General features: G+C 44.0%; 1 protein-coding gene across 21 annotated transcripts in view; it reads right to left on the bottom strand.

The window, feature by feature from the left end:
• THRA (thyroid hormone receptor alpha) overlaps positions 1–23,535 on the bottom strand; it is a 1,122,562-nt gene that overhangs the window by 145,155 nt on the left and 953,872 nt on the right. For all 21 annotated transcript variants that reach the window (XM_068262452.1, XM_068262453.1, XM_068262433.1 and 18 more), the window contains one exon: positions 23,267–23,503. In XM_068262452.1, the coding sequence (XP_068118553.1) occupies positions 23,267–23,319 (53 nt within the window). In that variant the 5' untranslated portion in view covers positions 23,320–23,503. The remainder of the gene's footprint in view (positions 1–23,266; positions 23,504–23,535) is intronic.

The following is a 23,535-nucleotide window of genomic DNA, read 5'->3' as shown; positions in this document are numbered from 1 at the left end:
TCTTTACATGCAGCATGCCCTCAATGAACCCTGCCTGCCTACTGCCTCAGCCTGCTGTACATACAGCTTATAAACCCCTTACACAAGTGAGGAGTGTTTCTTTCTTTCTTCAAAGCACTGGGCAGTCTGTTGGTACAGGCTGTCCCCAACTTACACACAGGTTACGTTCCAGGAGATTGTGTGTAAGATGCATTTGTTTGTGGAGTCCTGTGTTATAGACAGAAACACCTAGATAAATGATTTACTTTTGGACAAGTCTGGATTTGGGCATATAGTATAAACTATGTTTTAGGGGTAGAACCCACCAGAGCATGCAAAAGGGGCTTGTGCGATTTTGAAAGCGCTGCAGTGATTCCTAGTAGTTCCCTGCTGATTTTTAAGTGGTTTTAATTACTTATCACAATTCATACAATACTGTAACATTTAATAACAAAAATACCTATATAATAAAACTCGAGTCATTTGTAAGTAGGGGATTTTTGCTAGAATCTGCTAGAAGATGAACTGCTAATTCAAACGGAGAGCCAATCTACCTTCCAAAACACGAGATGACAATCAAATGATGATCTCGTGTCTATGGGTAGATGCAGACATCTGACAGATGAGAGATCAGGAGAAGAGAAATAAGAATAGGAAATAATGTTTCCCTGAGATAAGCTAGCATTGGAGGGGTCTCCATGTGCCACCTGCTTGCCTCTTCATAGGCCACCAGTGTACAAGTTTAGGGAACTGATGACAGACTCTGAAGCCCGAGGACAGTTGGGACATTCCTGCTTGTCCAAATGCCATCTACATTTTTTTATTTAGTATTCATACAAACATATACTGTATCTTCTGCAGGGCTTTACAGACTATATCATCTTGCCACTACCTGTCCCTCGGAATCTAACACCTACCATAGTCAAATGTCCATCACAGTCTAAGGAAAATTTAGGGGAAGCCAATTAACTTACCTGTACGTTTTGGGATGTGGGAGGAATCCAGAGTGCTATTCACGAAGCCATGGTGCTGCTGGATAATTTTAATCAGGCCCGTCTCTATAAAGGTAAAAAAGGTCCCAGGATTTGGGGAGTGTACTGACAGCTATTCATTTAACCTGGACCTTCTATTGGGGTTCTTTTCATAGCAGTTGATACAGGAGGCCCCATATATATGTTGATAACAATCTTATCTAAAACATTCCTTGGCTGATAGTTTAACACTTCAGGACCAAACCAATATTCACAATTCTGCTTTGCCTTTGCTTAAATTGATAGCTCTTAGGCAATTTTTAGTCTACCCAAACATATTTAGTCTTGTTTTTTTTTCAGGAAGAAATAGGGCTTTCCTTTGATATCACTTCATTATAGTAAATCTGGAATTTGCTCAGGTTTTAAAAGATAACATTCTTAAAAAATTGAAAAAAATCCAAATTTTTTCAACCAAAAATATGTAAACATCTCAAATTGCAGCAGTAAAACTTTCAGAAACTGATTATTCTATATGTTGTCTATGTAGAGATGTCAAAATTATGTAGATTATTTTTTTAGGTACACTGCAGAGGCACTAAATAGAGGTGGAAATGAGGATTTTAAAAGCGAAAAAGTGATAATTATGCGATCCTATTGATCAGGTGATCAGGAGCCAATCAAAATCGCTCCTCATTCATTCCAGAAGATGCCAACTGTCAAAGTACACAAGAATGCTGGAGTAAAAATCTACAATGTGCCAGAAACTAGCATTCATAGACTGGACATAGATTTTAATATGCATAGTAGTGAAGTGGTTATTACTTGTATGTTCCCAGCATAAGAAACACAAGTACTCTGAAATATGAACAAACAGGAAATTCACGCCTTAAATATGGAGCAAGTTGAGCTCTGCAGTGACATAAGGAGCTCATATGACTGACAACACAGAGATGAAAGTTCAGCGGCGAAGGGCAGTGTCCCCATTCCCTCCAACACCTGTGACTCACCTGACTATAAAGGAAGCTATTCAAGTGAAAATATGACTTTAAAGAAAAGAAAAGGTATCTGAGTATCTAGTTACACTCCTTTGTGCCGTTGTTATTATGTTCTAAAAGGCGCACTTATGTTTGCTTGTGATAAGCACAATATGGCAGGTCACACCAGGGCATGTCTGCATGCAAATATGTTATGAAGACAAGCGTTGCACACGCTATAGGCAGTGACCTCATCTAATGTTCTGGAAAACAACAGTGCACATACTATTGTATAAGCTAACTATGCACTCAATTTGACAGGAGCTGACCGATGAATGGAACGGTTCCGTTAACAGGATTTTATATTTTTGCAAACCTGTCAGGTCATAAAACTGACCAAACTAATAAGTACAGTAAAATGCAGAATTTTGTGCTGCTGGACAGTAGCATCCTTAGCTATCCTTCTAAAGTGCTGCTGTAATCTGTAATTGCTATAGAGAAGAAGAAGAGCTTACTGTCCTGTGTAGAAGCTAAACCCCATATCTTCTGGAAGGACAGTCAGCGACTTTTTTTCTGCTTTTTAGCATGACACAGCTAGAGGGATTCAAATGCGAACTTGCATCAACACAAGTCGTGGTGTGTCTCCTAGACCTAGACATACTGTACACTGGCACATATAGAAAAGGGCCCTTACATTTTACTAACAGTGCCAATGTTGTCTTTTTAAAGTCATTACATCAATCTCACTGAGTACCGTCTTCAATTCAAGAAGTGGAGGAAACACTTAGCCACTTATAAGCAGAGGTAGATCTACTTTCTGCAGACATAAGCAGTTTAGCTAATTGACACTCAAACAGATGTTAACAGGTAACAGTGATAACGCAGCATTACTGATGTTTGTTGATTATAAATCGTGTCAAATATCCTTTCTCTGTAAAGGAATGGTTGTTTGAAATAATTCTGCATTTAAAGTATAGTAAACCCCACTGATAAGCAAATTACAAATTAAAAAAAAAACAAAAACAAAAAAACAACAAAGGAATGACGGATGACAGCTGCCTGCCCATAATCAGTATGTCTTAAACATTCCTCTTTTGATCACATAGGTTTATAAAAGGGAGAGTAATTGCTCTGTCAGTTGAAAAAAACAACTGATAAAACAGAGGGAGTGAGCAGGCAGCTGGAGATTGCAGAGGAGGTGTCTAGGTATTTCCTTCACCTCAAAGCTGCCGAGATAAAAAGCGTTCCAAAACTCAAAAAAACATCCTTATGAAGCTGGCTTCTTTTTCTTTTGATACACAGTAGCTTTGTTTCATAGGATAATGCTCTGTGAATATTTACGCTAGTCCTGTGGCATCCTCTGTGGCTTTATATTGTCCTTGCGAGCCAGCTCTGCGGATCATTGTTTATACTACTTAGGTGCCAGGGCCAGCTGACTTCCGCTGCCTCAGCGCACGCTAGAACTTTTGCCGTGATTTGGCATTATACTTTAATAACAAAGCAGATGTAATAAATAAACTTGTTGGATTACAGATGCTTCAGAAAAGGAGGCGAGTTGGCACGCTTCCTGCAGAGCAGAGAATTCTGGGAGAGGCTGACGTGCAGCCAGGTGAATGTGGGAAAAGTGCAGCGGCAGCTGTGAGAAGTGGAGCCTGTCCCTTGAACGCTGGAGTGACACAGAGGGAGACACTATGACTGCTTTCATTTGTCTGGCACGATGCTGCGCATTACATAATACTGTCTGTGGTAATGACACAACAGCAGTGTGCATTTCAAGCTGTCCTGAAAGACAGCTTAACAAAGACGATGGCCTTTATTTAGTAACATGCTGCAGAGAGCGGTGATGGGCAGTATCCCACAGCAACTAGCTATTCATCCTCGTCAAATAACTCATGCCAATAGAAGATGATTTCTGATTGGCTGTTACACATTACAGCTCACTGGGCTTTGTGTTAACACTAGAGAGTGTTAAAGAGGAGCTGTTAGGTATAGGGTCTCAGAGAAAATAAACACATATATCAGTAGCTAAAGATTGGCTGTACTTACATTACATATGCATTTCACTGTCCACGTTTGGATTTCACAGAATTTGTATATAGTATATGCAGAGAATGATGCTCCTGACAGCTCATGGCAGGTTCCATGTTTGTGAAGCCAAATGTGTCGTCATGTCCTGCCTGCTTCTGATCACAGAACAGCTCATACTGAATAACACTAGTTTGCAGTGAATATTAATGAGCCATGTGGCTAGGAACAATAGCGGACTCCTGCAGTGTACGCTGCCCCGAGATTTATCTGTGCTGTGGCTGGACTGAGTTTTAGAAGCTGCTGAAACTTGATCCCGTCTTCTCCTTAGCAGCCGAGGGGAGGGCCCCAGAATGCTTTGCAGTATGTTATGCGGCTTGCGTCCTGCTTAGGTGTGCTGATAAGCACACATCAAAGGTAAGAGAGATCTTTATCTTCAGTAATGTCTTTTTGGCTTCCTTCTAAACTGTTTAACACAGGAGACTAGAGGTTTAAATTAGCTTCTGCAGCCTGACAGTTACTCTTTAAAGAGGAACTCCAGTGAAAATAATGTAATAAAAAAAGTGCTTCATTTTTACAATAATTATGTATAAATGATTTAGTCAGTGTTTGCTCATTGTAAAATCTTTTAAATCCCTGATTTACATTCTGACATTTTTTACATGGTGACATTTTACTGTTGGCAGGTGATGTAGCTGCTGCATGTTTTTTGGCAGTTGGAAACAGCTGTAATCAGTTATTTCCCACAATGCAGCAAGGTTCCCAGACAGGAAACTGCCAAGAGTACGTACTCAGTTTCTTTGTGGGAGGGGTTTCACCACAATATCAGTCATACAGCGCCCCCTGATGGTCTGTTTGTGAAAAGGAATAGATTTCTCATGTAAAAGGGGGTATCAGCTACTGATTGGGATAAAGTTCAATTCTTGGTCGGAGTTTCTCTTTAACTGCTAGAGCTGCATATTTTCTACTACAACTCAGAAAATGAAGTAAAGGATCTCAATGATGGGAATGGCAGCCCAACTCCCGACATAGGAAATCACATATTTGGCATTGATGTAACATGGCTGTATGGTGTATTATTTATCCTTCTGCTTGTTCAGACAGAGCAGGCATATTCTGCAGTGCTTTGCAGTGACCACTGGACCGTTCACATCAGGCCCCGCCCCCACAGGCGCGCCTCTGACACCCCCATTCCTGTCATTCAGTCACACACTCACACATACACTAGGGCCAGTTTTGGGCGAAAGCCAATTACTGTACTGGTGTATTGTAGAATTCTGTGCGGAAGCGAGAGCTCCTCAAGCAAACTAAAAGGATTTGGACCTGAAGCTACGTACAGATATAGGATAATACGCAAGTCAGGCATTATCGTCAGTCTGCATTGCGATCCCCACACAGCCAAGTGAAATGTGCTGTAGTATGGAAAGGAGCAAGGGGACGGTAACAGATCCTCTGCTGTGGGGAATACAACAGCAACAAGCCCACATATGCATTGTTATTGTCCTGAGTTGGGGTAGCTGCACAAGACAGGGAGACCTGTAGAGACGTCACAATGTCCAATCATAAACGATACTTGCAGGTGATAGTCACCTAATGTATGTAATTCCCAGCACTACAAATACACAGGGGTTTAGAGTATATGCACTGCAATGTTCCATGCTACATGGCATGTTAGGCTTTCTAGAGTACAAAACACGAAGGCTATAGGTGCTGGCAGGCATTGTTCTCTACTGTGGAACCCATGGCTTATGTTTCCATTTTTACTCAACTCATGAAGGCCTATATGCCACACAAACTTCATTCTACAATCTTTAAAAAACAAAACCTCATCAAATCTATGAACTTTAAAACCAACAGATGAAGTATGAACAACCCGTTTAGGTATGCGCTTATACAATCAAAACCAGAGCAGCAGGTCTGGTGCTACCATGAGGGCAACCTGGGCAATTGCCACAGGGGGCAATGAGCACTTCTGGGCCCCCAGGTCTTCCCCGCCCCAACACTTTTTTTTCGATCCCCTGCAGTGTAGCAATTCCCCTAATCCGCCTGGTACATTCTCCTCCATATGTCTGTGGCACTCCCATTTTCATCCTCACAGGGGTAACTCACCTACATGACCTGATGCATGCTGTATGTTGCAAGGATGAAGGCGATGGGACGAATAGTGCAACGGACATATGGAGGAGCCAGCCGGATTAAGTGAGTTGCTACACTGCAGGGGCCCGGGGGAAACCCTGATAAGGTGTCGGACAAATTTGGAAGCCCCTAATGCTGCCTGGGTGGTGGGTCTATCAGAGGGCCCCCAGGTTAATTATGCTCCAGGACCCCATTGTACCTAGAACCAGCCCTGCAGACCAACCAAGTATGATATTTGGTGCTATGAGCTGCTGTCCATGTAAAAGCCACAAGTCTACTCTGTGCTGCTCTTCACAATTGCTTGTATGTAGTGGAACTCCCAGAGAACAAACCATGTGATAGGTCCTAGTGGATGATGGGTAAAAATCCACCATCATGTGTGCTACTCCTGTACAGAGTTTACAGAGTTCAGTGATAAAATATTAACCCTTGTCAGACAGCACCCTCAACATTTAACAGGTCATTCGAGTGGATGTAACCTTTGTCTACACACTTGCATGCAACAGCACAGACTCAACATGATGAACTTTATCATCAATATGTCCTCCCCCCTGGAGAATGATGAAAACAATACCGGCTGTTCTACAGATCACCTTACATTCCCATAAGCAGAACATTCTGTGCTTCTCACTTATAAAGACAAATACTGTACTATAAACTTAACACTTCTATTCAGTATGCAATGTTTATGATGTGTACAGCTATGCAAATTAAATCACTGGCTAAACTGCTGTCCCGGCACCTGCAGCAGGTGCTGGAATGTGTACAGGCTCGTATTCTAAACAGATCAGCCTCAATGAATATGTAGTACTCAAGCAGTAAAGGATCGTACACACTTGTAACGTCGTGTAAGGAGAACAGATAGAACCTGAGGTCTGTCTCTGCACCAATCTTATATAGCCTCTTGCGAGGTTTGGATATGGACGCCAGGGGCCAGTCTCAAGCCCCCGCAATTGGTGTATTACCCTCAGAAATATTCCAAGTGGGCCTGCACTACTGTTGTATATGTTACGGCCAGAACCCGAAGTTTGGCCACTTCTAGTTCTGGCCGGCCACTTCGGGTTCTGGCCGGCCAATGCGCGAAGTGGCCGCTGCGCTGCGGCCAATGTTAGAAATGGATTGATTCCTCTGAGGGTAATGTATCTTCTGCGCCGCAGCGCAGCGGCCAAACGTATAACAACTTCGTTAATTTATTGCAATTCAGCCGGCGGCAATGTAACAATTCAAGCCGCCGGCTTTTTCTCTGCCTCTCTCTCCTTCTCCCCCCCCCCCCCCCCGCCTCTCTTTCCTCCTTCCCCCCCCACCTCTCTCGCTCTTCTATGGGCAGCCGGCGGGGACACGCGTGTCCCCCCTCCGGAGTCGTTCGTCGCGGCAGGGTTATCCTGCCGTTCTTGCAGAGCGGGTGCTGGCGGAAGCGATGTCTGCAGCCTCCCCGCTCTGCTGCCCTGGCGCCACGAACGACTCTCGGGGACACGCATGTCCCCGCCGGCTGCCCATAAGAGGAGAGAGAGAGAGGCAGAAAAAAAAAAGCCGGCGGCTTGAATTGTTACATTGCCGCCGGCTGAATTGCAATAAATTAACGAAGTTGTTATACGTTTGGCCGCTGCGCTGCGGCGCCGAAGATACATTAACCTCAGAGGAATCAATCCATTTCTAACATTGGCCGCAGCGCAGCGGCCACTTCGCGCATTGGCCGGCCAGAACCCGAAGTGGCCGGCCAGAACTAGAAGTGGCCAAACTTCGGGTTCTGGCCGTAACATATACAAACTGTGTGTATTTTGGATGTAATAAAGCGATGGTTATACCAGGTCAGTGCTCCTGTTCCTCATATACACTTGTAAAAGGTTTGTGTACACTAGACCCTTGCTTGACACATTTTGGCAAGTTACAGGAACAAAAAAGGTTATGCAAATTAATTGGATCACTTTTTGCATAGAAATCCTGGGGAAATTAAACACCAGGGAGGTTAACAGGAAAAATAACCCACATTTAGTGATGTAAATGATGTTCCCTTTGAATGCGTGTCAAGTGACCTTTGTGCCTGCTCCCAAAGATCAGTTCACTGGGAGTGCCCTTGATGACCTTCTCCAAGTCCATCCTTGTGGACTTCTCATTTACTCCATCAATCTGGACATCCAGGGTGGGTAAGAGGCAATACAGGCAGCAATAATGTGGGGTATTAACCTAGGGCTGGTGGTAGTGCCTTCAATTTTCAAAGAGTTCTGTAGAAATCTTATCTTCATCTTACTTTAAAAGAGGAGCTGACAGCCATACTATCTCAGAAAAAAACTCCCACATATATAAATAGATAAATACTTGCTCTACTTACATAACATATATATTGCACTGTCCACGTTTTGATTTTAGTGATTTTTCTACAGTAAAAAAAGAGAACATCCTGCTTGGCATTTCCCATTTTAACTGTGGCTATTTTGAAGCCAATCCTGGTGCCATTTCCTCCCTTAAGGGGCCCATACACTGGTCGATTTCAGACATCGATCAAGTCTATGGAGTCGATCGGAAACCGATTCTATTAAATCAGCCGATTGATTTGTGGCGGATTTCAATCGATTTGATCTATCTGAATAAATGGAAAATCTAGGTCGATCTGCTGCTGGCAGAAGATCGATGGCCCATAGCGTTGCATTGGATCTAATGGTCCAGTAATGCATTTAGTCCCTGCATCTGCATACCTGTCCAAGAATCAAAGACTAAAGGCGTAAAGTACCAAGAGGTAAATCGGTACAACTGCCAATGCAGGCAACAGTTTTACAACAAAATCCGAAATGACGCTTCTGTTTTCCCATCTTATTAAAGTTTCCTTTAGCAGAGATATCGTACTCCAGTCCTCAAGGGCAGAGTTCCTCACACATTCTTGGCACAGCTCAAATTAATTGATAGCATTGAATCAGGGAAGGTGTGGTTCATCAGGCAGAACACATTCCTCAGTCCATCCTAAACACTGGCATGGATCTGGCTCTCAAGGACCGGCGTTTGACACCTGTGCTTTAAAGTAAACCTGCCATTTACAACACCATAACAAATTCACAGGCTATACTTTCTCTAGAAGTGCTCATCATTCATAAAGCAGCAGCCACCAGTATCCAGATATTTGCAGCTGAGAAATCCATCTGCCATATCATATAATTAGTTAAAAGCTGCAATCTGTGTTAAGGGTCCCAACTCTTCCCCTTCAGCAGGTTTCCACTGGCTGCTCATGTGACCTTCCATAGACCTGCAGCAGATAGCGTGTTTACCTCACAAATCTACTAAGGTTTGCATTAAGGAAGCTGTCTCTCACCATTTCTTTAGATTCTGTCTGATTAATCCAGTTTCCTCCCATAATCCAAAGCCATATGAGTAAATTAACAGGCCTCCACCCAGAGTGAACCTAGGTGTGTGTCTATGTGACAACGCACAAACAAATTACAGTAAGTTCCTTTAGGGACAGGGTACAGTCACTCAGAGTTCTCCTAAAGGACTGTGAAGTATGTTAGCTTTATATAGAGGAGGTAACTGACAAATAAGCAAATAACAGTGTACTCAATGTTCCTGGCCTGTTGAACTTTAGTACGTGGTGAGTGAGATGTGAATATAGAGCTGGTATGAAGTTAATGATTCTCAATCAACCTACGGTTTCAAAGCAAAACACTGAACTGTCATAAAACACAGTGCAGGCAGCTGTCGGGGTCTGAAGTGAAGACAAACTAGCCAGTAGCCACAGACACAGGGTGGCACTGTCGTTTTCCACCCACCCACTGTTATCAGACTATTGTTGTGCAGACTGATCATAGCATGAGACCAGATCGGGTGAGAGCCTGATGGCTGCCATGGTGATTGAGGGATGTTAGTAATCGTACTGGATTTCTTCTGCTGATCGATGTTATATTTCCCCACAGCAGATCTAAAGGAAGTTCTTCTACTTCTTCTCCTCGTAACAAATGTCACAGAAAGTTGCTGCTACCCGCACACCCTTAACATGGGCCAAAAGTTTTATAGGGGTGCTCAGGCTGAATACCCAGACCACTTGATTTATTCCTTCAGTCCACAGGAAATAACCAGAGAAGGCCGGCACTCCCAGTGTACGTTTCATTGTTGCAGATAGAAGCTGACGTTTCGGGACTCACATGTCTCTTCATCAGGGCATACCAGGTCTATCCAACATTATAGTACACTCAATACCAAGCAATGTGTGCTCTTAGGCTTAGCAGCCTGAGAGTACACATTGCTTGCTAGTGAGTGTATGGTATTGTTGGATAGACCTGTTATGCCCTGATGAAGGAACATGTGAGTGCCGAAACGTCAGCTTTTATCTGCAACAATGAAACATTACACTGGGAGTGCCGGCCTTCTCTGGTTATTTCTTATGGATTGAAGGAGTAAATCAAGCAGTCATTTGAGTCCCCGAACGTCAGCTACTATCTGCAGCAATTGAACATTACATTGGTAGTGCTGGCCTTCTCTGGTTTTTTCCGTGTAACATAAATGCTGGTTTGGCCAAGCAAGATATGCATGTATCTGAAGGTATGGTTGGACAGACTTCAATGTAAAAATATACGAATCTAAAGGGTACCTGTGAACGTAAATTCCAGATCCTATTTAGAAATAGGCCATTTTCCTCTTTACCCCCACTGACAGGATGAAGAATACAAAGCTCTAAATGACAGGCTCTCTGCAGCAGAACTGGGACTCTCATTGATAACTAATTACAGATGATAAAACTCCTGCTAAGAAATACATGCTGGGGCAGTGAGCAGATAAAAAGTACAGTATAGTGTATATAGTGTACAGTATAGTGCATCTTACCAATCGCACAAGGGAGCTAACAATGTATCCATATGCACCATGCACATACACCAGCATAAGCTGTGTGCATGCTGACAAACACGAACAGGGGAAGGAGGGAGTGCACTGAATTAGACCCTAGCCACAGGGGTCAGTGCGATTGGTAAGATGCACTATCTGTCCCAGGAGAGGACGTCAGGATGTGTGCTCCTAATCCATTGATAGGTTTGATGCAATGAATGTGTTTGCATGTCTGCACTATGCATGTTACAGGGCCAGAGTTAGGACACCTATGTTTACCTGGGTACTTCTGCGCAGTATAGGTGACTAAGCATAAGAATGCATTCTTCTGTGAACTAAAACCCTGGCTTTTAACTTAGCTGTAGGGATAACACTTGTGCCTGGATGAGTCAATCTGTGAATGCATTTGTTTGAACATTTGCATGCGAGAGTGCGAAGGGTTCATAGATTTTTGCTGTTTTCTAGCCACACCCCCTTCAGCACCTCCCTTTCCTTAATAACTTATAATCGACATTTAGGCGTGTCATGTCCAGTCACATAGATTTAAAAAGACAGTGAGGAAATTCAGGCACCTAACCTCCTACCATCTATTACTTACACTAACCAACCTGCTACCTACACCTAACACTAACCTACCACCATCTACGCCTAACACTTTAACCTCCTGCCTTCTATGACTAACACTAACCTACCTACGCCTAACACTATAACCTCCCATCACATATTACTAACACTATCCTACCTACTACCTATGCCTAACACTAACCTACCACCATCTACGCATAACACTATAACCTCCCGCCTTCTGTGACTAACACTAACCTACCCCCTAACTACGCCTAACAATAACCTCCCACCATATATGCCTAACACTAATCTACCTCCTACCTACGCCTAACACTAAGCTACTAGACCCCGTAAAACTGTTTTGGCAGTCAATATCGTAACAGTATACAGTATATAACGGTTATGGTATATAACCGTTAAATTATAACACCAACCTCCCCCATCTATGCCTAACTATAACCAACCTGAAACAGTTAAACTGTTATGGCTCCTAATATAGCCGTAACGATGTATTCAACTGTTAAATTATTTTGTTGCAACCAAAATTTTATAGGCTGCGCCTACGACATTCTGTTACCGATAACTTTACATTGAAGGTATAGCCGCACCCAAATTTCCTTGTTCGGCAATTAAATGATTCGTGTCTAGTCCTAATCTCTTGGCAAGTGCCGGGAGCATGGAGGGGGTGGGTGTGAAGGAGCAATCATGGTGATATTAGACAGGAATTCTGCTAAACTGAGAAATGAAAGACTGAGTCACATCACCACAGACTCCTAGAATCTCCCCCCCCCCCCCCCTCTCCTCTGTTGGGTTCACACTGCAACACCCAGCAGAAGCAGTAGTGTTTCTGTATTAAATGAATTGTATGGTGTGTAGGTGCTCCCACATAATAAAGTGAGGAGATCGGTGGATGTTTTAAGCGCTGATTGCTGGTCTGTCAATGGTCAGCCTTGCGATCTGGTGAGCGATTACTTCACATGTTAATAGTGGATCAAATCTAAGTCGTTCTGTGTGGAGGAGGACTCTGGAAATTATTGGAACTTTGTCTATCACTTTATTATGTGGGTGGGCCTACACACCATACAATTTATTTAAGATTTAACTGGGAGTAACTCTTCCTAGAGGTGTGGAACTCAAAAGGTTTCTGATTGTGTAATATCAGGAAGCAGCCCAATTATATTGAATATCTAGAGTGTTCTTGTATTGCCACAATACGATGTACTGCTCTGGGGATAGCTTTCACCCCAGAAAATATGCTATTCATTGAAATAGTGCAAGTCTACCGTCCAACAAAAACTCTACAGGCTCATACACACATCAGACCATAGTCTTTGGAAAATGAAAGATCACAGACCAATTTTACCCCCTTCCATGTAGTATGAGAGCCATACCTACACAGTCTATTCTATGGAGCTGAACTCCCCATCAGATACAAATCTTTGCAAGATGCTGTACACAAAGATGCTGTAGACATTCAAAAGATCAGTATCTGCAAAAGATCTGTTCCTGCAAAATGCATTCATAGTCTATGATATCTGCAGATCATCATACACACCTTGTTTAACAGACATTCATCTGCAGATCAGATCCACCAGGATGGATTTTCAGATCTGCAGAATATTGTCTGATCTGCAGATGAATGTCAGATAAACAAGGTGTGTATGATGATCTGCAGATCTCATAGACCAGTGCTGTCCAACTTCATGGGCATGGAGGGCCATTTTTTTTTCAGACCCCATGGTGGAGGGCCGAAGGTTCTTGCTAGAGCCCCCCCCCCCCCCCCCCCCCGGAAAAAATGCAATTAAAGGATAATTAGATTGGCAGCACTTTTCACAAAATGCAATTTAAAATAATGGTGAAGTACGCGCCAGAAAACACGAGGGTTCCATTGAGCGGCGCGCTTAGCGCGCCGCGCCGAAAAATGGGTGTGGCCATGGACCAGAATGCGGGTGTGGCCACGGGTGGAGACAAATTTACATGAACTTAGCAATGTGGGACATTAGATTAGGATAGTGGTGGTGAACCTTTTGGAGGCCGAGTGTCCAAACTGCAACCCAAAAGTCACTTATCGTAAAGTGGCAACAGCAATTTAAACTACATACAAACGTTTTAACTCATACATGAACATTATGGAAAATCCAAGTTGAAAATAAACTGTGAAGATAAACAATTTCATCCATCCTACTCCTGAAAAATGTGGGTTTTTTTTTAGAACCTCCCAGTTTTATTTTCCATTTTAAAAAGCTAAAAAAGTAGGTTTAATGCTATTGTCTCATGATGACGATTCAGCTTTTCCATAGTCTCACAGTTCGCAATCATGTGACCCCCAACAAGACAAATTCAGCAATCATGAGGCCCCCAACAAATCATGAGGCCCCCAACAAGACAAATTCAGCAATCATGATGCCCCCAACAAGACAAATTTAGCAATCATGAGGCCCCCAAAAAATCATGAGGCCCCCAACAAGACACATTCAGCAATCTTGAGGCCCCCAACAAGACAAATTTAGCAATCGTGATGCCCCCAACAAATCATGAGGCCCCCAACAAGACAAATTCAGCAGTCATGAGGCACATAAATAGACAGCATTTCACATAAATAAGCAGAATGCCCCTTTAGTGACAGGTGCCCCCCACTTAGATAGTGACAGGTGCCCCCCACTTAGATAGTGACAGGTGCCCCCCAGCTAGATAGTGACAGGTGTCCCCCCCCAGTTAGATAGTGACAGGTGCCCCCCCAGTTAGATAGTGACAGGAGCCCCCCCAGTTAGATAGTGACAGGTGCCCCCCCAGTTAGATAGTGACAGGAGCCCCCCCAGTTAGATAGTGACAGGTGACCCCCCAGTTAGTGACAGGTGCCCCCCCAGTTAGATAGTGACAGGTGCCCCCCCAGTTAGATAGTGACAGGTGCCCCCCCAGTTAGATAGTGACAGGAGCCCCCCCAGTTAGATAGTGACAGGTGCCCCCCCAGTTAGATAGTGACAGGAGCCCCCCCCAGTTAGTGACAGGAGCCCCCCCAGTTAGATAGTGACAGGTGCCCCCCCAGTTAGATAGTGACAGGTGCCCCCCCAGTTAGATAGTGACAGGTGCCCCCCCAGTTAGATAGTGACAGGTGCCCCCCCAGTTAGATAGTGACAGGTGCCCCCCCAGTTAGATAGTGACAGGTGCCCCCCCAGTTAGATAGTGACAGGAGCCCCCCCAGTTAGTGACAGGTGCCCCCACCAGTAGCGAGCCCGTTACCTCTGGGGCTGGCCTCTCCTGTGTCCCCGCTGGCCTCTCCGGTGTCCCCGCTGGCGATGCCGCTGCTGCCTCACAGATCAGACCTCACAGATCGCGGCGACTGAAGCAAGCAGAGCGCGCGCATGACACCCGCGCGGCAGAACGTCACATGCGGAAGTGACTAATGATTCACTTCCGCATGTGACGTACTCCGTGCGGGTACCATGCGCCCTCTGTTTACATCAGTCGCCGCGATCTGTGAGGTCTGATCTGTGAGGCAGCGGCAGCGGGGGGACATAGGAGAGGCAGCGGCAGCAGGGGGACATAGGAGAGGCCAGCGGGGACACCGGAGAGGCCAGCGGGGACACAATAAGAGGGAGCAGGCATGGCGCCCATAGCGCAAGCCATGCCTGCATCCCAGGGAGACGAGCGGGCCGCAGCAGGTGGCCTGGCGGGCCGGGTGCGGCCCACGGGCCGCCAGTTGGACAGCACTGTCATAGACTATGAATGCAATTTGCAGGAACGGATCTTTGGCAGGAACAGATCTTTTGCAGATACTGATCTTTTGTGTCTGTACAGCAACTGTGTGTGCAGCATCTTGCAAAGATTTTTTTCTGATGGGGAGTTCAGCGCCATAGAAAAGACTGTGTAGAGTATGGCTCTCATACTACATGAAGGGTGGTAAGATTGGTCTGTGATCTTTCATTTTCCAAAGACTATAGTCTGATATGTGTATGAGCCTTACCAGTCTAGAAACCGCAAAGGACAAAAACAGACGAGGTGTAAACAGATATGGGAAAATGAGCCAACAGGAAAGCACGGACCTTTTCTGCATGTTTATGTATACCCCGCCTGCAAACAGCCAGATAGTGGACTTGAGGTGTAGCAGGCAGTTGTGAGCTGCAATAATAGATGCTTTGCACAGCCATGAGCATCCGCACATACGGAAAATTCGGGCATCTGCACCGAGCCTGGCCCCCCCCCCTCTGGCCGCGTGCCGTGCGGCCAACAGGAGGGGAGCAGCGCAGAGAAGAGGGAGAGCTATGGGCACAGTGGGGAGGGGCGGACGTCTCCCCCCCCCTTCCCTCACCTTAGGGGGCTCTCCCTCCCTTGATGTCCCCTCCGGAACGAAGTGTTGTGCAGCGCTGGGCAGTGGGCGGAACTTAACTCTGTCCCGCTCCAAGCGCCGAAAGTTCTGGTGCCGCTGTCTGGTCCAGACCAGACTAGCGGCAAATCCATCCGGCGCCTGAACGAGACGGAGGTAAGTTCCGCCTGCTGCCCAACACTTCGTTCCGGAGGGGACAGCGAGGGAGGGAGAGCCCCCTAAGGTGGGGGAAGGGGGGGTGGGGAGGAGACGTCTGCCCTTTCCCACTGTGCCCATAGTTCTCCCTCTTCTCTGCGCTGCTCCCCTCCTGCTAGGGGCACACCTGGCTACCTATTCTGGGGACATATACCCCTCTCCTGCCTACATATACCCCTCTCCTGCCTACATATACTGGACACATATACCTCTGGCTGCATATACTGGGCACATATACCCCTGACTACATATACTGGGCACATATACCTCTGGCTACATATACTGGGCACATGTAACCCTGCCTACATATACTGGGCACATGTACCCCTGGCTACATATACTGGGCACATATTCCCCATTGGCTACATATACTGGGCACATATACCCCTGGCTACATATACTGGGCACATATACCCCTGCCTACATATACCGGGCACATATACCCCTGGCTACATATACCCCTGGCTACATATATTGGGCACATATACCCCTGCCTACATATATTGGGCACATATACCCCTGCCTACATATACTGGGCACATATACCACTGGCTACATATACTGGGCACATATACCCCTGACTACATATACAGGGGTCATCTATACCTCTGGCTACATATACTGGGGACATATACCCCTGACTACATATACTGGGCACATATACCCCTGCCTACATATACTGGGCACATATACCCCTGCCTACATATACTGGGCACATATACCCCTAGCTACCTGTTCTGGGGACATCTCTACCCCTGGCTACCTGTTCTGGGGACATCTATACCGCTGGCCACCTATTCTGGGGACACCTATAGACCTGGGGCTACCTATTTTTGGGGAACCACTGCTGTCAGATTGAGTGTATTTTGGGGAACTGCTGCCAGGTGAGAGGTGTCTACCATATTAAGGGGGCATTCTGCCTATTTATGTGAAATGCTGTCTATTTATGTGCCTCATGACTGCTGAATTTGACTTGTTGGGGGCCTCATGGTTACTGAATTTGTCTTGTTGGGGGCCTCATGATTGCTGAGTTGGTCTTGTTGGGGGCCTCATGATTGCTAAGTTGGTCATGTTGGGGGCCTCATGATTGCTGAATTTGTCTTGATGGGGGGGCTTCATGGTTACTGAATTTGTCTTGTTGGGGGCCTCATGATTGCTGAGTTGGTCTTGTTGGGGGCCTCATGATTGCTGAGTTGGTCATGTTGGGGGCCTCATGATTGCTGAATTTGTCTTGATGGGGGGGCTTCATGATTGCTGAATTTGTCTTGTTGGAGGTCACATGATTGCTAACTGCGAGACTATGGAAAAAGCTGGATCATCATCATATGAGACAATAGCATTAAACCTACTTTTTCAGCTTTTTAAAACCGAAAATGAAACTGGGAAGTTCTAAAAAAAATGAACACATTTTTCAGGAGTTGGATGGATGAAATTGTTTATCTTCACAGTTTATTTTCAACTTGGATTTTCCATAATGTTCATGTATGAGTTAAAACATTTTTATTTAGTTTAAATTGCTGTTGGCACTTTGCGATAGTAAAGTGACTTTTGGGTTGCAGTTTGGGCATTCGACCTTCAAAAGGTTCGCCACCACTGTCCTAATCTAATGTCCCACCATTGCTAAGTTCATGTAAACTTGTCTCCACCCGCGACCACACCTACATTCTGGTTCATGACCACACCCATTTTTTGCTGCGCTGTGCGTGCCACACAACACCACCACCCGCTTCTCCCCCCCCCCTTTGCCCCCCCCACTGCAAAATTTTCTGCAGACGCCCATGTGCACAGCTAATAATATTTAATTTACAGTTAAACTTAAATGCTGTCAATATATAATACCCTACACTGTCTGTCTAAGGCTTATACCCCTAGGTTTAGCTACAGTGCAACTTGCTGCAAAAAAACATAACAAAAAACAAAGCCAGCCTATGACATGCTATATCCATATGTGACGCCTGTAAGCCATATTAAGTGGTAGATCGTAGTCGTACAACAAGACATAATACTGTAGGTTGGGAGTAGCTCCTGCTCCAGTGAATCTGCTGACAGGCCCAGATGATGCCTCTTGCCACTGTGATTTGTAGAAAGGAGACAACTTGTAATTACAACAGTTCCTTCCTGTTAGTGACACAGTCATCCAGACAAATCCATACTTGACTCCTTATAGACCCCAATGCAGTACTGTGTTTTCACAACCTCTGTGTAACTTAAAGTAATAAAGTATTACAGAGCATACAGACAATCAACAGATAATGAGGGACTGTGCGCAAAGCACTGTGTGCATTAATAGAATGGCAACATAACCCAACAATGCAGTTCATAAACCACAACCCTTTCCAAGAACAGTATAGGCTCATTTCTTAACTAGTACCGTATTATAATACCAATGATGAACAAATAGTCACTGATGAAATCTCACATGGTGATTTGGTGCATGCAGTCCACATGTGCCAATTAGCAACAAAATAACGGCATCCGAATTTGGTTTTATCCTGTTGATATCCTGTTGTGCAAAACACTTATGCAACCCTCTCTGGTATTACATAACAGATTACTACGCAGTTCCCATTTTTTCTGCTGAGTATGGTAGTGATGCTATATTTGGTGCCTTTAATAAGTCATAGAGCAATGTGCTCAGGGCTGCGATCCAGCAATGACTGTCCCTGGTTCTGGTTGCCCGGTGAAGCTGGATGGCCAGCAAGGCACTTTACACATCATGTTTGCTCTCTGAGCTGTGTACAAGAACCAATATCCACTAGAAGCAAAAAACTACTTACAGAGCCTCTTGCCAGCCTCAGCTTATTTTTAATGCACTGCGCCTCCTCGCTTACCCACCCGATGCTGCAAAAACTTGCTGTATTTCCGACATTTCACGGAAAACTAAATATGAAAATACATTATCATCTGCAATAGCAAGTGTGGTCACATGACACATGCTGTGTCCTGTATCTTGTCACTCATCATCAAGCTACTGTGACAGCACTTCCTATTAGGCAATGTAAGGACATATATTATCAAATAGTAAATAATAATAATAATATTTAATAGAATATTATTCAAGATACACACGTTTATGTAATATTCCTGGTTTTAGCACCAGAAGTGCTTACTAGATATGTATATTGCAATATATTGGTATGTAGTCTTGCCCTCACAGTGATGTTTAGACTAGGCTGATTAGCTATAAGGAATTCATTCTGAGAGAACAGGTATTTCTTCTACTGGCTTTGGATTTCTCAAACAAACATTCTGCAGAGTTGCACCTGACAGGACTTAAGGTGTGGCCACCTGTCATACATTTCAGAATGTAAATCGAAGAGAGGATAGATTTAAAATCAAACACTGACTAAATAATTTATATATCCATATTGTACATTTTGTGAATAAGCAATTTTATTAATTACATTATTTTCACTACAGTTCGTCTTTACTATAGAAAGTCCCATATCCAATCCGCGCTCATATGCAATTAACTTTTTCTCCAGAGTTTTCTCCTAGGTGATATTTTTATCCTTGGCAATAAAATGCCTTTTAAAGCGGAACTGTAAAGTGCTGAAAAAAATAAGCGTTTCACTTACCTGGGGTTTCTGCCAGCCCCCTGCAGGTCAACTTGTAAGTCGCACTCCATTGCGTCCTGGCCACCCGTATCCTAGTACACGTTCCTGTAGCCAGGTGTGCTCTGTGCAGGCGCAGTAAGAGAAAATCTGTACTGTGCCTGCGCAGTATGTGTCTAGCTACGGGAACGTGAACAAGGAGGGCTGCGCAGGCACAGTTCTCCCCGAACTGCGCAAAGTGAAAGTGAGCCGCGGCGTGGGACCAGAGCATCGGTGAGTGGCTGTGTGGGAAGCGGTCGGCTGCAGGGGGCTGGCAGAAGCCCCAAATAAGTGAAACTTATTTTTTTAGCAAGAAAATACTCAAAATAATTTTGATAGTACTTTTTAATTTACTTTTTGGCACTTTTTTAGTTGAAAAGTGCTAGTAAGTTATTTTAAATGGAAGGTGAAAAATTATCTCCTAGGAAAAAACTCAGGTGAAAAAAGTGAATTGCATATGGGCCACCGTAGCCTATTGATTACATGTTATTGTTCCGATTCCTTTCTGCAACTGTTGTCTGAAAAGTGCTGCTGATACATTTTATATGTTCTCTGACTTCCAACTAGAACTTGCATAACTGTTGAAAAGGCTGGACAGATAAACCTTATCTCCTTAAACTTCTCTCTAGATATTTTGCCATCAGTGCCACTGAGACCTCAATGGAGCTTTATGGTTTTAATAATAAAAACTGGTACTTCTGGCCTGAGAACAGAATATTAAGAAGAGCAATAAAGACTTGTCAGAGATTTTAAAGCATACCCGAAGAGATAGGACAAGATAAATATATGTAAATATAGTATTATAAACATATGCATATATAGTACTAGCCCCACTAAAAACTGTCCCCGTTCTGTTTTCCAGCCCAGCAAGAGTTGAAAAATTGGCTTTGTTATCTATGTAAAACGGCTTGTCGAACAGTTTGAATTTAATGGCAGCCTTAACTGAGAGGGACATGAATGTTTTCCTTTTAAACAATACCAGTTGCCTGGCATCCTGCTGATCTATTTGGCTGTAGTGGCTAAATCACACCTGAAACAAGCAAGAGGCTAATCCAGTCTGACATCAGTCAGAGCACCAGATCTGCATGCTTGTTGAGGGGCTGTGGCTAAAAGTATTAGAGACACAGGATCAGCAGGAGAGTCAGGCAACTGGTATTATTTTAAAAGGAAAAACCCATCTAGACACTGGCATGAGAAACGTTACTTTATTTAGTGAACTGCTGCATGTCAAAGCGGTCTTTCAGTTTCCTGTAGTGGGCAAAGCTACTGAAAAATGATATTCGGTGGTAGTTGGATGGTTTGAGACACCTGTTTGATTCCTATGTCCCTCGGGGAGATCTGTCTGCTATAATTGCTGTATCTTCATGCCTACCTTGGGCCTATGTCACACCGCTTGAATGGCTTCACATTAAAGTGACTGGCTTTGAGGCGATGTTGGTCTGTCACTAGCCGCTATGCTATTAGCAGCCTTTTAGCTAGAAATAGAGCAGTGTTACTCCCAGTAAAGTCCATCACTTTATAGTGTACCTCCATTGAGGTAATACTTCAACCAAATGCTTTATTTTCCTTACAAACATGACACTACACTTTCCTATTGTTTGCCCAGCAATAGTTCTTTTTACTAAATATTGATTCTTTTTCACTGCTGAATCTCTCTATAGTCCATGGGAAGTTCACACAACATTCTCTTTACTGTGTGACTTAACTGTGACCAGGTAATGTAAACAAATTCTGGCAGGGGAGCTGCCAAGGCACAGATAACCCTTTAGTGTCTGGGGTACCTGTCAAAGCCCATTTACTGTATATACATTGTACCATAAGCCATTCACTTTTCCCCCTGTGTTTTCTCCTAGGTGATATTGTCACACCTCGTCATAAAATGCCTTTTAAACCACCAGCAAGCAAGAAAATACTCAGGATAATTTTGATAGTACTTTTTCACCAACTTTTAGGTACTTTTTCAGTTGTAAAATGCTTAAAAGTTATTTTAAAAAGAGATTGTGAAAATTAATTCCTAAATAACTCAGGACAAAAAGTGAATATGAGCCATCATCTCTGCAATTAAGGTCGTTTCCAGAATTTCTGAAAATCCTAATAGCAGCTCCCATGAAACAGAGACAGAGTACTCTGTAGTTATGTAGCCATCGAGGAGATGACACTGTGTAGTAGTAAAAGAATGCTTTAGGTATGCAGAACATGGCAAACATGAGCTCAACTACAGAACAATGTAGCTTTGCGTGAATGTACTTAGATGACCTCTCACTCACACGAGACAGTTTTGCCCTACAAAAAAACGGCCTAGTGTGACGTCACCCTAAGGGTGCCGAGTCCTTTCCACGCACACTTTGGGTTGTTCTCACATCTGATGTTACAGAATTCATTAACTCATGCTTCGTAACTGCAGCACAAAAACCCTTGCTACTTCTACAGGAAGTTTTTTCCTTAACCTCTGTCTACACTTTCTACACTTGCTACCCGGTCCACAGACCAAACATAGTAAAGAAAAACTTTTTATATGTAGAAACTTTTTTGTTGTCATATTGAATAAAGTAGTTAACAGTAGTTTGTAGAGTGCTCCCCACCCAGTCATAAAGCGCATCAGCAGCTGAAGAGATCATGGACTTCTCAATAGGGATGGACAATGAGATATAATACCGACTGTACAGGGAGAACATACAAAGTATATGGGGTCCAGGCTGGTAACTGAACCTGGGACTCTAACGCTGCAAAAGAGTACTAGTCGCTACAGCAATATAGTATGTACTGTCCCTCTCCTCTTTTCTTGGCGACTCTGGGGATTGACAGCATGGTTAAATGAGGAAATGCATTGCACCAACACCCTGAGTCTCACCCTTCACTCTGGACACAACAGAAAACAAGTTTTGTTTGGATTAAAATATCTACTGTATTTTAACCGGCTTGCCCCTTTGCTGTAGAGCAATATGCTCTGTGCTAGCTAGCTGGCTTGAGATAAAGATGAAACTGGCTTACAAATCTGTCATTACTGGACAAGAATAGAACTAGGACAGATTTATCAAGGTAGAGTCAGAGAAAACTGGAGAAAATTTGAAGCAGTTGCATGGAACAGCCAATCAGAATCCTCATTTTGTTTCACAAGTAACACCTGATTGGTTGGGATGTACAGTTGCAGTTTTCTTTGTACTGGTCTTGATAAATCTGTCCCATAGTGTGCTGGAAAAAAAGTCACACTCCCAGTATTCTATCTCTATTCTAAGTTGCTTCAGAACTGATGTTATTCTAAACTCAAACGTATTCAAATTAAAACCTTTTAGAGATCTCCACGGTAACCTGTCATTAACGTTCACTGGCTTTTAAATAAGAAGATGCTTCTAAATCTGTCAACTTAATATCTAGAAGCAACCACAAGATGGCGCTTCCATTTTTCTTTATAAGTCTGGGCTTTTTTACACTTTGTTGGAGGGCAAAGTTTCTCTTCAGATGCGCAGTTATGAATGTAAATGCAATGTCTGTAGGGCTCGGAACACTTCTTGAAGTTGGATAACTGTCAGGCGTATAGAAACTTACTGCGGCTCACACATATCAACATAAAGCCACTGATCTGGTTTTAGAAATAGTCCACATTCCAGGCCTGACACGTGTGTGTTTCATTCACAGCAGTGAAGAAGAGTTATTTGAGGCAAGCTAGGAGGACAAATAAAATGACTTTTTTTTTACCTTTTTTCATCTGGCTCTGACAAGCAGTCCAGCCCGCTAAGATTCTGGTCCATTCAACGTAATTCCATCCAGAACAAATCAGAAGAGACCAAGGCGGGCTCCGCCCCCAGCTGCCCGAGGATCATGGGACACCGCCTTGCTCACATGAAGGCGGGTCCTACGCTTTTCCCGGACAGACCATTCCCACCTCAGTAAGAGGGGGGCATAGAGACAGGGCCTCTTTTCCTAGGCAGGACTCTGAAAGACAAAAATCAAGCAGAAAGGTGAGA

Source organism: Hyperolius riggenbachi, chromosome 12, assembly GCF_040937935.1.
Source record: "Hyperolius riggenbachi isolate aHypRig1 chromosome 12, aHypRig1.pri, whole genome shotgun sequence".
Classification (NCBI taxonomy): Eukaryota; Metazoa; Chordata; class Amphibia; order Anura; family Hyperoliidae; genus Hyperolius; species Hyperolius riggenbachi.
Note: the sequence above shows the minus strand (reverse complement) of the source record. Positions and strands in the feature narration are given on the sequence as shown.